Source organism: Protopterus annectens, chromosome 1.part1 (genome assembly GCF_019279795.1).
Source record: "Protopterus annectens isolate FY-2018-M chromosome 1.part1, PAN1.0, whole genome shotgun sequence".
In the NCBI taxonomy this organism is placed as follows: Eukaryota; Metazoa; Chordata; order Ceratodontiformes; family Protopteridae; genus Protopterus; species Protopterus annectens.
Window position 1 is genome coordinate 551,641,342 of NC_056726.1, and position 14,644 is coordinate 551,655,985.

The following is a 14,644-nucleotide window of genomic DNA, read 5'->3' on the forward strand; positions in this document are numbered from 1 at the left end:
CACACTCCAAAGCCACGAACACAGCATCCATGGGACCAGGCAACATTTCAGGCTGCATACTGCATGCACTACAGAACGAACTGGCACGCCACCTAAATACTATGTTCAGTCATAGCCTCACCTCAGGCTATGTGCCTACTGAATGGAGCACAGCAATGGTTATCCCACTCCACAAAGGGGTTGCCACCACTGACCCCGGAAACTATTGCCCCATTAGCCTGACGAGCCTGGTCTGCAAGGCCATGGAACGTATCATCTTGGAGCTTATAAACAAAGACATAGGTAACCTCCAAACCCTGGACCCCACTCAATTTGGGTTTGTAAAAGGTAGATCATGTCTACTAAACCTGCTTGACTTCTTTGAAGCAGTTACTAAAGCCGTAGACAAGGGCAAGGTAGTGCACACAGCCTATCTTGACCTCACCAAGGCTTTCAATACCATCCCTCATGCTGGAATTATAGATAAACTCGCTAAACTGGGAATAAATCCCTATGTCACAAGATGGGTGGCCAACTGACTCACTGACAGAACCCACACAGTAAAAGTATCCGACTCCAAGTCCAACTTCAGACCAGTGATGAGTGGAGTACCATTGGGTTCGGTCCTGGGTTCTCTCCTGTTTGACATCTACTTCTCTGAAGTGCAGGCCAACACAGAAGGTCTTTGGCTAACAAAGTTCACAGATGACTGCAAACTGGGAGCCATAATACAATCACCTAATGATACAGACATTATACCAAAGGGCCTCACAGAGACAGATGCTTGGTGTCAAAGTCATGGCCTCAAGCTCAATGCCAAGAAGTGCATTGTCATCCCCTTTGGGAAAAACCTCAGTACCTATGAACTACCACATAGGTGGTAGCTCACTAAACACTGAAATAGTGAAAAGAGACCTCAGGACGCAGGTGGACAGTAGTCTGTCCTTTGATAACCACATTGCCAGAGTAGTCAGGAAATCCTTCTATGTGGCACACCTCATCAGAAAAGGGTTTTCCTGTAGAAAAATGAAGGTCATTGTTACTCTCTACTCATCCCTCATCAGATCTGTTACAGAGTACAATGCCCCGTTTGGCATATATCTCACAAGACACCTACAACAATTGGAAAGTCCACAGAAATACCTCACTAAGAGGATTACAGGCCCCAAACAGATGCCATACAAAGACCATCTCAAAAAACTCCAGCTCTACTCCATCACATATCGCCTACTCAGAGGCGATTTCTGCCTAACATACAACACCATGTCAAACCCAGAGCTGTTGGACATGCTAGACTTAAAGAAATCCCAATCTCTCTGAACCACACGTTCCAGGAACCTAAACCTTGTTACCACAATAAACAGAACATGCTGGAGAGATAGATTCCTGTCCCAGAGACTTCCCATACTCTGGAACAAACTACCCATTCATGTCAAGCAAGGCTCCTCATTGGCCCGCTTTGAGAAACATCTTGATGACTGGATGGGAAATAGAAATTCATCCCGGGGATCACTTCTGCGGCACTGCTTGACAGAGGCACAAGAAAATAATATTCTTGGGTGGCGAAAGCCAGGGAACCTCTTTTGGCTAGGCTTATATATGCTCCAGGGCAGATAGCCTAGTACCTACTTATGAACCTATGAACCTATGATCAAAGTATACTCATTTCACAAACTGAATGCTGGGACAGTGACTGAAACAATTGAATTGGTCTGGTCTGTTGAAAAACATAGGAGCAAACCCCTCATCAGGAAAACCAAATGCACTCAGATTATTTGTATGTAAAGTACGCAAGATGGAAAACTAAAAAAAATTGTCACACCTTGAATTCAATATTTGGTAGAATAGAAGCTTCTTGAATTCTGATGAATGTGCTGTTCAATGCTATAATACCGTTTTGCTACTTTGCTACTTATATTCAGTACATAAAGACTCCTTTTTAGGAAACTGTCATAATGATCTGAAACGTCTGTAGCCCTCTGCTTCTGAAAAGTACATGTGTGGTTCTTCCATTCTGATCTGACATTGTTAACTTCTCATTCATCTTTTTAATCTGCAGGTGAGATCAGGTGTGAGCCCCCCAATAACAAGCTGGACAAATTCACTGGGACACTAATGTACAAAGATCAGAAATATTCTTTGGACAATGAGAAAATACTACTGAGAGGCTGCACTTTAAGAAATACAGAATGGTGCTTTGGTCTTGTGATCTTTGCAGGTGAGTCTAGTTCAAACACCATAGCAGAAATGGCATGTGGGTTACATTTGTAAAATTAAATATCAGGGGCTCCTGGCAGACAGTGACTGAGAGGTATGCCTATATAGTCCCTAGGAAATGCATGACTGTGAGTCTTTTCACCTTGTAGGTACTACTGGAGTTTTTAGTTTAGCAGGAGAGCAGCAAACTGTAATTTAATTATCAGAAGATGTGACTGAAAATGCTTAAGACCATTTGTTTATTTCTTTCACATTTTCGTTCCAAACCTGACCACATAAAATCTATCCAAATCATTATGCTGCACTTTCAGATAGAGCACTCTGCAGCCTACAAAGCTATAAATGTGGATTTGAAATCGGCAGATCAGGACAGTCACAGTGTATCGGGGACTGTAGTGACAGGGCTGAATTACATGAAGAGCAGGTACTCTATTGGGCAATAATGGAGAACAATGGACTGAGCGTATCTCGCATTTTTGAATACGAACATAAGTTATGTTCAGTTCAGTGTTCTCTGTTATTGCTTAGAGACATACTTCTCAACCTCTTAGAGCAAGAAATCTGGAAAAGCCATAAATAAGGGGGGGGGGGCAAAGGCCACAAAATAGGAACAATTTTTAAGTATCGCTCTTACAAACTTAGAAAGCTGGTGGAATAACAGGTTTAGCATTAACACAGATTTGCTGAAGGGCATGAAGTCTGAAACTAAATGTCTGTAATTATTTTTTTGTCTTCAACCCCCAATGATTAGCCAGTAATTTGCCAGAAAACATAACAAAATATGAGGAAAAAATCTGAACATTCTGCAAAACTCTGGACAGATGAGAGGTATACTTAGGCCGTTAATGTGACAAAACAAAATGTTATGGTATATGAGCTGTTTTAGTAGAATGGTACATGTACAGATTAAGTGTAAACTGGACTACCTTTACTTAGAACATTTTATAGTGCTCACGTTAACAAGTAAAGAGGCTCACCAACTGCAACATCCACAAATTAAACAAATGCAGTGGGGCACTTTTACTACCTTTTGATTATAGGGGCATCTGATACTCCTACCAGCCTTCATATGGAGAACCGGAATCACAGTACCTGCAAATCAGTCTTAAGCTGCCTGCTTTTCCTATGCTTCATATAAAAAAGTTTATTAAGCAATTAAATCTCGTCTGGAGCACCTTCTGTGTGGAGTTTGCATGCCTTCCCCGTGGTCGAGTGACGTTAAAGGCATGCAGGTTGGTGCGAGCGTGAATCGGCATGCCTTCATTGAAGGTTGGGTGTCAGGCTGGCAACTCGGCACCGTAAAATCCACTGCCAGTCATGAGCAGACCAGAGTTCTGCTGTGGCAACCCCTAACCGGGAAAAGCTGAAAGACATACATTAAGCAATTAAATGTTCGCTGAGTCTGAGTGTTGTCCATTATCTCCCTCTGTTGTACCCCATCAAAACACTGCATGGTATTTAGAGCATACTGCCTCTACAAGGTTTTGTGAGAATGTGAACTGATTAATTCATTAATTCATTCATTTTGTGCAGCTGGCTGTGGTTATTCTGTGACATAAACATCAGACCACTGACTAACTGACACTGCTGTGAAACTACTGTTTCAGCTTTACTGTAGTCAACATCATCAGTGACTGAAACACTTTAATTGCCCTGGTTTAAGAAAATCCCATAGAGACACAGGTAATGCAGCTTGGAAAGATGAAAGCTATTTTTGTGTAACCTGGCCTCAGTCTGTTGATATTTACTCCACTTCCTACTTCCATCAGATTTTTAAGGTGATAACTTGGATATCTGTTACGTCATTTCCTACCACTTTATCCTCCTGGGAGTGTCTACGATTACTTGCCTTCTATTTGGCCATTTATAACTTAATACCTACCATTATCAGCTGAACCCTAGTTATAGATGTTCTTAAGCATCTAAATAAATAAAATATTGATCCTGAACAGGCTGTGAAGATGTAGATAGAACCATCACCAAAGATACAGGACTTTTTATTCCTAGCAGAAAAAATATTAACTTTTAATGGGAATTTATACTGGAGAGAGTTCTACTAAGCTTAATAAAAGCCAGCAGCAAACTATTCCAAATATCCTACTCTAGCGTTAAAGACTTATGTTAAAAAAAAAGGATTGAACCACTGCAAGTACCTAGGGACTAGTAACTCATGACACTTCAAAGCAAATAAACATCTTAAAGGCACATGATATGATGAGATCAAATCTCTGGCAGCAGTCCATCAAGCTAAAATATTAGATGTGGACATTTGTTTGAATTAATTTGAATTCTAGTGCTCAGAAGGAAGACATGCAATACACTTATTTCATAAAACAAAACCAGCATTTACAAGATGGAATGATAATCTGGAAAATATATCACGAAGATATAAGAATACATATTGAGCTTTAATAGATGGAGGGTAAAGTGTAGTATAATTTCTTTCCTGATGGATTCTTACAGCCTTGCATCTCACACAAGGACTGCCATTAAAAGAGCATGTGGAAATTTACTCTCCCTGGATGCTTCTCAACATTCAGGGCATTTAACTGTTAAGTCCAAGTTCTACCAAAATCGACCTGGAAATGAGGACAACCTGCTTCTAAAGACCTTCAGTATCAAAGCTCAGACTGTATATCTTACAAAAATCAAAATCATATATAAGTCAGAAGCTTTTATCTATGACATTCTCGAATTAGCCATTCACAAACTGCGAAAGAGACATTTTCCTTCATGAAATAATACTTAAAGACTAGAAATCAAGTTCAAGAAATCAAACACCAGTGATAGGTGACATGCTGTATCAGGTCCCAAGGAAAAAGAAAAGGAATTCATGATTCAAAGCTCTACACTTGCTGTGGTGGAAAAACAACATTTTCCAACTACTTTTGATTTCTACAGATTATAGCTACTCCATGACTTAAAGTTGTTTGTTTTGCAACAGCTTGCAACTACAAACATCTCTTCTTAAGATACCAAAGTATTATTTCAGTAATGTTTATCTCACAAATTACTTGTGATCAGTTCACAGAGCATATATTGTCTTAATACATTACTCTGCTACCATACTCTGGTAAACATTCCTTATGCCATACTCACACATTCTGATAAATAATCCTTCTGCCATACTCACACACTCTGATAAATAATCCTTATTCCATGCTAACATCCATTGATAAATAATCCTTATGCCATACTCACACCCTCTGGTAAATAATCTGTATGTCATACGCACACACTGGCAAATAATCCTCATGCCATACTCACACCCTCTGGTAAATAATCCTTATTCCAAACTCACACCCAGTGTTAAATAGTCCTTATGCCATACTCACACCATCTGGTAAATAATCTGTATGTCATTAAAACAACCAAACTGTTCTAACAGTCACAATTCTAACCAAAAACAAATAAAGAAAACTGGAACCAACAGGAAGCCAATGAGTTTTAGTGGTAGGATGGGTAGGGTGGGAGGATGGCCTAATGGTTAAGGTGTTTGCCTTACAAACACAAGGTGCAGGGTTTGAGTCTCACAAGGGATAATTGGCTAGGCTTAAAATGGCTTGCAAGGGCAATTAGCCTAGTAATAATCTATGAATCTATGAAATAAAAAATACTTTATTCAATGCTTTTGTCCTCAGTCTTCTTCACCTGAGACGAAAGAATTTTAAGAATTATTAAGAGTAGAGAGAGGGTCTATGGCAAATTAAATTAAATTCTGATGAAAAAATAGGTTTAAATTATGTGTTAAATATTAAATGTTTTTTAAAGTATCATAGATTGTATGTAAATAAACAAGTTAATTATTTGTTTTAAAATGTTTTTATATACTTGATTTTTACATAATTGATTGTCTTAATTGGTTGTTAGAACCTATTTAAGTGCATTGGAAAGTGGAGTTATTATTCTGAAGAAGTCTGAGGATGAAAGCATTGAATAAAGTGTTTTTATACACTAATATTTTGGTTTCCTGTTTGTTCTAATCTGTATGCCATACTCATATCCTCTTCTTAATAATTCTTATGTTACTGAGTTAAATAATTTATATTTTGTCAGGATAGCAGACATACACCTGTTGTACTTCACTGTATTTTTACTTCTGGTAACATATATCGTATTTTTTTTTTTTTACTACTTTCATGTGGTCAAAATTTGAATGTTTTTTCAGCAGGTTTAGAGTACAAAATAATCCATTTTTATGCTAGAATGTCCAGAATTTTGGCTTGTGCTGCTTATTTTTATTCTTTACCCTCATGAAGTCTTTTAGCATACTTGCTTTAAACTAACAACAAAAAATGCATTTTAAAAATTTGATTAAGAATTGTGTTATGTAGGAGCAAAGACATCAATAATAACTATGTATCATCCATTGCCAAAAGGTCAGCATTTTAGTATTTTTGTACTGCAGTATTTTACCAATTCTACAAGCACTCCAGTGTAAGCGTCTGCCTGAGATCTCCTTGAGGATTACTTCCTTCATACTAATACATAATTTACAGTGAGTTAGAAAGATTAAGAAACAGATACTTGACTTATTAGATTTGTTTGCCTTGCTAAACCTAGGATCCAGTCTGAAAACATACTGGCTGTTGTTTTGTAACACAATGTTTGAAAACAATATCAGAAGATTTTAGTTGAACTTTCAGTTAATTAACAGGCATAAATGCTTGTGTAATATTGTTGAGTCCTTTAAGCTAAACCTTAAGAAGGCAGAATGTTGCTATAGATTAAGAAGTTGGGCTCTGGGCAATTTTCAAAGCATGGTCCCTACACACATTTTTTGAACCACTCATAAATGCACATGTTAATTTGGAATTACCTTCTTGTTTTAAATGTACACTTACCAGCCATATTGTTTTAATATACATTTACTTTTAATATTACATCTGTGTTCCTTTCAGATTTCAGTAGTGCTGAACATTTTTCGTGAAAAACGTGAAAGAAAATTTACTAACTATATAATCAGAATGAAAAATCCCAACCTGGAAGGTAAATGCTGGCAGCAAATAATATAAAATGTCTTTTATTGCAGAGTAAAAACAGAAGTAAGCACTTTCCCGGTCAAACCAACCACTTCATCAGACATGGTTATAGTAAAAAACACAACATCCTTATTTACAAACTCTTCAACTCCCAATTAATTAATAAAATTCCCTCCAAAAAATGCAATTACTATATAATAAAAATAACTATTTCAGAACATTTCAACCATAAAAGAGCTCTCAAACTGCTGTTATTATAACCACCAATATCCTTACCATCAGTTACAGCCACTCAACTGTATAGGCCTCACATGTACTTTGTGATAAATATATGGCCACAGTAAATTATTCGAACTTGCCGCATATAGTTGTACACTAGTCCTGCAAAGTCAGACAGTTAACGATTGTGTAACTTGATCATGATGGCATGATCAGTCATTGTCATCCACAGGCTATCGCTATACTCTAAAAGTATAACCAGATTGTAGACCCTGTACACCTCAGATGTCTCATCGAGGTAAAACTCCATATAAAATTATGTGCACAGTAATGTATTCTAGTTTGTTTCACAAAAATAAATTATTTTAACTTATTTCATATGCATACATACATACATGCTAGTTCTGCAAAGCCAGATCACTTAACTGAGCATGTAACAAGAGGGCAGGTTACGTTCATTCAGACAGCCCCCCAACCAACCTTCAGTTACAGCCACTTTGCTGTATAAACTGATATGACTTTGATAAAATATAATACCTCTCAACTTCTTGGACAAAAGGGGAAAAAGTCTCAACAGTAGGGGAAGATTTTAAATATTGCACTGATGTACTTAAGAAGTTGCTAAATTGAAAGTTTTTGCATTTTCATTTGTTTTCTGAAGGAGAAGAAGTCTGAAATTCAAATGTCTGTCATCAGTTTGTGACTGCAATCAACAAAGATTTGCAAGATATCCACAATGTCTTATGAGAAGCAGATTATAAATACTATAAACCAAGGACAGTTTCAACTTTGTTTTATTAAACAGTCACCTGAGATTAAAGGTTTCTAACTTATTTCACACAAAGTCACACTAGTCCTACAAACTCTGACTGTTTAAACTGAGCAAATGACAAGTGAGTAAGGTATTTTTACCCAGTCTGCTTATGTTAAAAAATGAAGCCTTTCAACATCTAAGTGCAAGCATTATGGACAAAGCTAAAAAAATAATGAGGAACAAATGCTAAAAATCAGGGACATAATTTACATATCACTTAATGCTTAAAAGTAGCTAGAATGTCAGTCTGTGCATTAGCATGTATTTTCAGAATTACCTGAAATCTGAAACTTAATGGCGGTCATTATTTGGTAAATGTAATCCTCAAATCCACAATGTGAGGTAAAAGCAGGAACATTCTGAAAAATTAGGGACAGTTTCAATTTTGTTTAATACAAACTGTAGCCAGATAATGAAATATTCAAACTTATTTTATAAATGCCACTGGTCCTATTAAACTAGACTGTTAAAACTGAGAAAACAGCAGTAGGGTAAGTAACAATCATTCATGGCCAGCCATTTAGCCCTACTCAACAATCATACTCACTTTGCTGATCGTGTACACCTCAGACATCTGATAGTGATAAAAATAATAGCCACACAATATACTTCTACTTTGTTTCATATAAGGAATAAACAAAACCAGATCCATTCCTGAGGTTGTAGTGAAATTTATACTCAAAACAATACAACACCACAAAAAGAACAGGGTGGACATCTTCACTGGTTTTAGCATAGTTGAATTTGAATGTCTGTTTTCATTAAAACAAATTTCATCCGAAAAAACACCAGCTTAAAATCCAAGTTAATCAATATGGTTTCAAATTGCCATTCTAGCCAATTACAGAACACTATCAATTGAACAATAAAACAATAAATATAACAATATTAAAAACATTTAACTATTTAGTGACTACCTAGCCTCCAGTCTCCAAGAAAACACTTCATGTTGACACTATCATTCAAGCCAGGGGAGAATCAACACTTAAGTTAATTTGCCATTCTGTTTCTTTTTTCTCATTATGATTTTTAAATTCCCCACCTCTTTTGTCTTCAAAAACTTGCTCTAAAACCGCAAAAGAAAACTTTTTGTAACTAATACAGAAAAGAGAATGCTTACACAAAGCATTGTTTTGGTCTTTTGCTGTAAGCATGTTCTTTGATTCTTTCTCTTAAAGTTCTAGTGGCCATTCTGACATAGACGCTAGTACATCCCAAACATATGCTGATGTTCACTACTCTTACTGAAGCACAACTATATCTTCCTGGGATCTAAATGGTGTAAGGGATATAATTTAAAGAAATATACAGATTCTCATATATAAAGCTACATACAGAACAACAGCTGCACTTATAAGTACCCCAACTTTTATTGGCTGTAGGTAGAAAGATTTTTTGTGTTGCCTCTTTCTAACATCCGTTTGATACATATGTTTTTCTTATAAACAAAAAGTGGACTTTCACTGAAAATGCTGCCATGTTCATTATTTCTGGTTAAAATTTTCCAATTACTGGTAATATTTTTTTAATGCTGTAAGTGTCTACAGAAATATCTATATAAAAATGTGGAATCAGTGTACTTACTGTAACATCATTAATAGAGCCCAGCATTTTTTTTACATTGTAAAGTTTTTATTAAAATTGGTCCAAACTTCTCATTTAGAAATAATTTCTTGGGCAGTTTTCTCAAGAAAATCTGTTTTATAACTTTATATAAGAAGTGATAAATGTTATCTCTTCCTGAAACTGATGGTTGTTGCTGAGTATATGAGAGGCTCTAATAAATTGGCTTCTTGGTATATTTCTTTTAATAAAGCTGGGGTGATTAGTATGTTGCCATAAGAATACACTGAAAAATGTTTTTTTTCCTATGAATTCTACTATCAAATCTATTACATACTGGGTTCCATTCGAGTTGCACATCTAGAATATTTATAATGTGACCTTTTTCTCCCTCTATAAATTAAAAAAAAAGTGAAAACTCTCATTCAAATCTACCCAAAATTTAAAGTTATTTGCTCATTCTTCTTCAAAAATGAAAAAAGATCATCCACAAATCTCTAGTAAAAGACGACTTTGTGCTATTTAACAACATTAGGCAAAATCTCCCTTTCCCACCAAACAAGTACTAAACTAGCATAAGCTGGTGACAACTGTTGCACCCATAGCCACACCTTTCTTTTGTAGATAATATTTATTGTTAAAAAGAAAAAAGTCGTTTTGTAAGAGAATATTAAATAAGGCACAATATAAGTGAGCTAAGTTGTTGCTGATATCTGTGTATTTATTTAAAAATAACCTCACATACTCTACACTTTCTTCTGGTATAGCTGTAAAAAGGGACACAATATCTATTGTAAGCATAACATTTAGTAGTATGATACTTTAGTCCTAGTTGAATTTCCTGAATCTTATATATAAGAAGGTAGTAGTTGTTCTAGTGGATAAAGTAAGAATCTAAAAACAGAGAAATGCCTTCTGTAGCAATTGGCCTAAATGTGAGGTGAGTGGTATTTTTATGTATTTTGGGTATGCCAAATAATAATCCTATACATGGATTGTCAACAAGTAAAAATTTGTATAAATCAAAATCTATCTCCACATTCATTAAAAAATTATACAAACAATAGTGAATACATTTTTGACTTCTATAAATATCTTGGAAAGAAACTTCAACATATTCTTCAGTGTTATTCAACATTTTCTCAATACTTGAGTGGTATTGTGCTATACCTATGATTACCATTCCACCCCCCCCTTATCAGCTTCATAAATCTTAAGCCTTCTAATTTCACAGTTCCTTTTGCTCTGTGGTCTTCAACAGTTAAATTGAAAAAATCTAAAATCTGTCTAATTTCTCTCGCACATGATAGTTCAAACATTTTTAATGTATGATGTAAAAGTGGATTGTAAACAGACGGCTTCCTTAAGTTTCTCTTTACACTCATATCCTTTAATAAAAATTGTAAGTTTATTTTCCTTGTATACAATTTCAAATCAAGAATAGTTTTAGTTAAATTGACTCTATGACTTGGTATAAAACTAAATCTAGGTTGCAAAACTTTTATATGATGTTTATTTAACACAGAATGTGATAGATTGTATATTTTAAAGTCATTAGAACTTAAAGTCTGTTGAAAAACTGTTACCATTTCATCCCCTGCTTTTTCTCTGACTGTGATTCAAACATTCTTCATTCTCCCTCAGTTTTAGTTTTTTTGATCACCTTCTATATTGAAATTATCTGCCAACATAAAACTGGTGTTGAGAGAACAAAACTGAAGCTCAGGAAAGTCTATATTAAAGTTTGTGGTTCCAAAGGAGTTCCCAACTAAGGTGGCTGCTTCTTCTAGCTAGGGTTCACCTTGGTTTACCTCACATCCTGTTGGACATTCGGGTGCATTTAAAGGGCCAGAAGCATTGGATCCTGTATCTCTGGCAATACTGTTGTTATTGTGGTAATAATAACTGTTGTTGTCAGAGCTAACAATTTTATTGGATTTTTACCCTCATTTCAACTGCATAAGCTGTTTGAGTTTTGTAAGCAGTTAAATCTCACAAAATTTTCTTCTGCTTACATTGCACTATAGTTTTTTCATAGCGATCAACTGCCATGAAAATCTTTTCATAATCCAATCTCATATCAGGCCATCTGTTTAGCAACCACTTAATTCTTCATCTATCATTTGCAATGATGTTTTAAGCTTCTCCATACTGCTATTGTTGTTTTTGACAAGAAGTTTTAAAAATTCTATGCCAGCTTTATTAAAAAACACAATTAATTCATGAAAAAAGTTTCTTCAGTATTGACCCCTTTAAGTATTTTGAAAAAATGCAGCCCCTTTGGCATTGTTTCATGTTTAATATATTGTTCAAAATACTTATTTTCAATAGATATAGCCCGAAATTTCTTGAGCCCCTTTTCCAGTTCCACCAAAACATTTTGAACATTATGTCTTGTCAAATGCCCTTCAGTGTCATCATAAGTAGTAGCAAACGGATCATAATTGGTGTTCAATATTGACACCACATCTTTGAATGAGGGATTAATGTTGACTTGTTGATAATGGAGGAATTGTTTAACAGTCTCACCCCCTTCAAAGGAGTCATCAAATCCTTCTAAGGAATCACTACTTACTGTGTTAGACCCACTTTTCTATTTAGTCAAAGTTACCAGTGCCTTCTACATTTCGCAGAACAGTACTGGCAGCTCCTGTAAAGTCTGGTCTTGACTTTACAGAACTGAATGTAATGTTAAATTAAGTAGCTCATCCTCTGAAATACCTGCCATCAGGTAAACCAGACTGATTGTTTCTGCTTCAAAAGGTGTTACAGAAAGCATTTCTTTGTTTTTAGATTCTGTATTTTATCCATTAGAACAACTACTACCTTCTTATATATAAGATTCCTGGGATTTTTTAGAGAGTATCGAGAAATTCAACCAGGACTAAAGTATCATACTACTAAGAATGTTATGCTTACAGTAGATATAGTGTTCCTTTTTACATCTATACCAGAAGAAAGTGTAGAGTATGTGAGGTTATTTTAAAATTAATACACCAGTATCAGCAACAACTTAGCTCACTTATATTGTGCCTTATTGGAGGTTCTCTTACAAAACAACTTTTTTTCTTTTTAACAATAAATATTACATACAAAAGAAAGGCATAGCTATGGGTGCAATAGTTTCCTCAGCTTACGCTAGTTTAGTACTTGGTTGGTGGGAAAGGGAGATTTTGCTTAATTTTGTTAAATACAACAGTCATTTTTTACAAGACGTTTGTAGACAACCTTTTTTCATTTTTAAGAAGAAGGGGCCAACAACTATGAATTTTGGGTAGATTTGAATCAGAGTTCTACATTTCTTAAAATTATAGGGGGAGAAAGAATATACATTTTCTACATGTTCAACTCAAATGAAACCCAGTATATAATAGATCTGATAGTAGAATTCACAGGAAAAATAGTTTTTCCATTGGATACTTACACCAGCACAGTAATCACCCCAGCTTTATCAAAAGAAATATACAAAGATACCAGTTTCTTAGAGCCACTCATATGGTCAGCAATGAACATCAGTTTCAGGAAAAGATAAAATTTATCACTTCTTTATTTGAAGCTAGAGGTTATAAATCAGTTTGGACCTATTTTAATAAAATGGTTACAAAGTAAAAAAATGCTGGGCTCCATTAATGACGTTATAGTGAGTACACAGATTCCACAGATATGTATATGTCTGTAGACACAACATTAAAAAAATATTATCAATAACTTGAAAGAATTTAACCAGAAATAGTGAACTACAAGGAATTTTTGGTGAAAGTCCATCTTTTGTTTATAAGAAAAGCATATGTATCAAACAGATGTTAAAGAGAGACAAGAGAGCTTTGCGGTCCAGGCAGATGGTTGAACTGCTCCTATTATAATCCATTACTGTGTAGATGAAGCAAGAGCTAGAATATTTCTTAGGTAATATATACCTCTTCTGTATATGAAATGTTAACAGATAAAGGGCAGGATTCACGAAGGCTTGCACGGAGTGTAAGAGACGTGTAACACTCCATGCAAGCCTCGCGATCCAGGAACAGCCCTAAACTCCGTCTAAGAGACCAGCTAAAACGTCTCCTACACGGACTGGGTGTGGATATGCTAAATACCTCACTTGCAGCCGAAAGGTATGCAAATGAGGTATATTAGCGATCCATGAAGCAGAAACCAGCCCGTGTAAGAGCCGTTTTAGCTGCAGAAATGTACTCAGTTGACAACTGAGTACGTTTCTGCAAAAATCACAACGGAGCCATGTCAGCTCCAAATAAAGGGTGCATATGTGTCTGGCAGCATGCCAATGGCCAAATATGTGGCCATTGGCAAGGTAACCCGATGCAAAAATAATAAAAATATATATTTTTTTCGGCGATCACCGATGTTTAAACGCAGTGCAGCCCCGCGCAAACGGGCTGCGCTGTATAAAACATAAAAATGAAGGTTATAAACCCACAAATGTGGGATTTATGCAATACATGGAATGACAATGCAGGGACCAGCAGACCAAAAACAACATGGCCACAGTGTAGTGGTTGCTAAGGGGGGAAGCTGAGTGTAAGACATGTAACTAAGCATCAGTAGGCAATCTCATGTAAATGAGGGTTAGGATACTGAATCCCACAGTCACATAGCAAATGAGCACAGTCTGAGTAGTGTAAGAGATACATAAGGGGGAGGAATAGAGTAGGAGTTAGGTGACATCACGGGGGGAATGGTCGAAAGAAATGCAGTTCATTGGAGGTCAGTGTAACATGACAGATGACAGACACAGATCAGGGAAAGAGGAGTGCCACAAGATAAGCATGGGAAATTCAAGAAATGGAAGGTGTACACTGTTACTTACACCAAAGTTTCTTGCTGGGCGTGCATGTGCACGTGTGTGTGCCAT

The 14,644-nt window shown here is 36.0% G+C and overlaps 1 protein-coding gene across 1 annotated transcript in view; it reads left to right on the forward strand.

Annotated features, from left to right (window-relative positions):
- The window catches only part of LOC122814860 (phospholipid-transporting ATPase ID-like), a 2,026,011-nt gene that overhangs the window by 1,225,660 nt on the left and 785,707 nt on the right, over nt 1–14,644 (forward strand). The window contains exon 10 of the mRNA XM_044087143.1: nt 2,039–2,197. Coding sequence (XP_043943078.1) covers nt 2,039–2,197 — 159 coding nt within the window. The remainder of the gene's footprint in view (nt 1–2,038; nt 2,198–14,644) is intronic.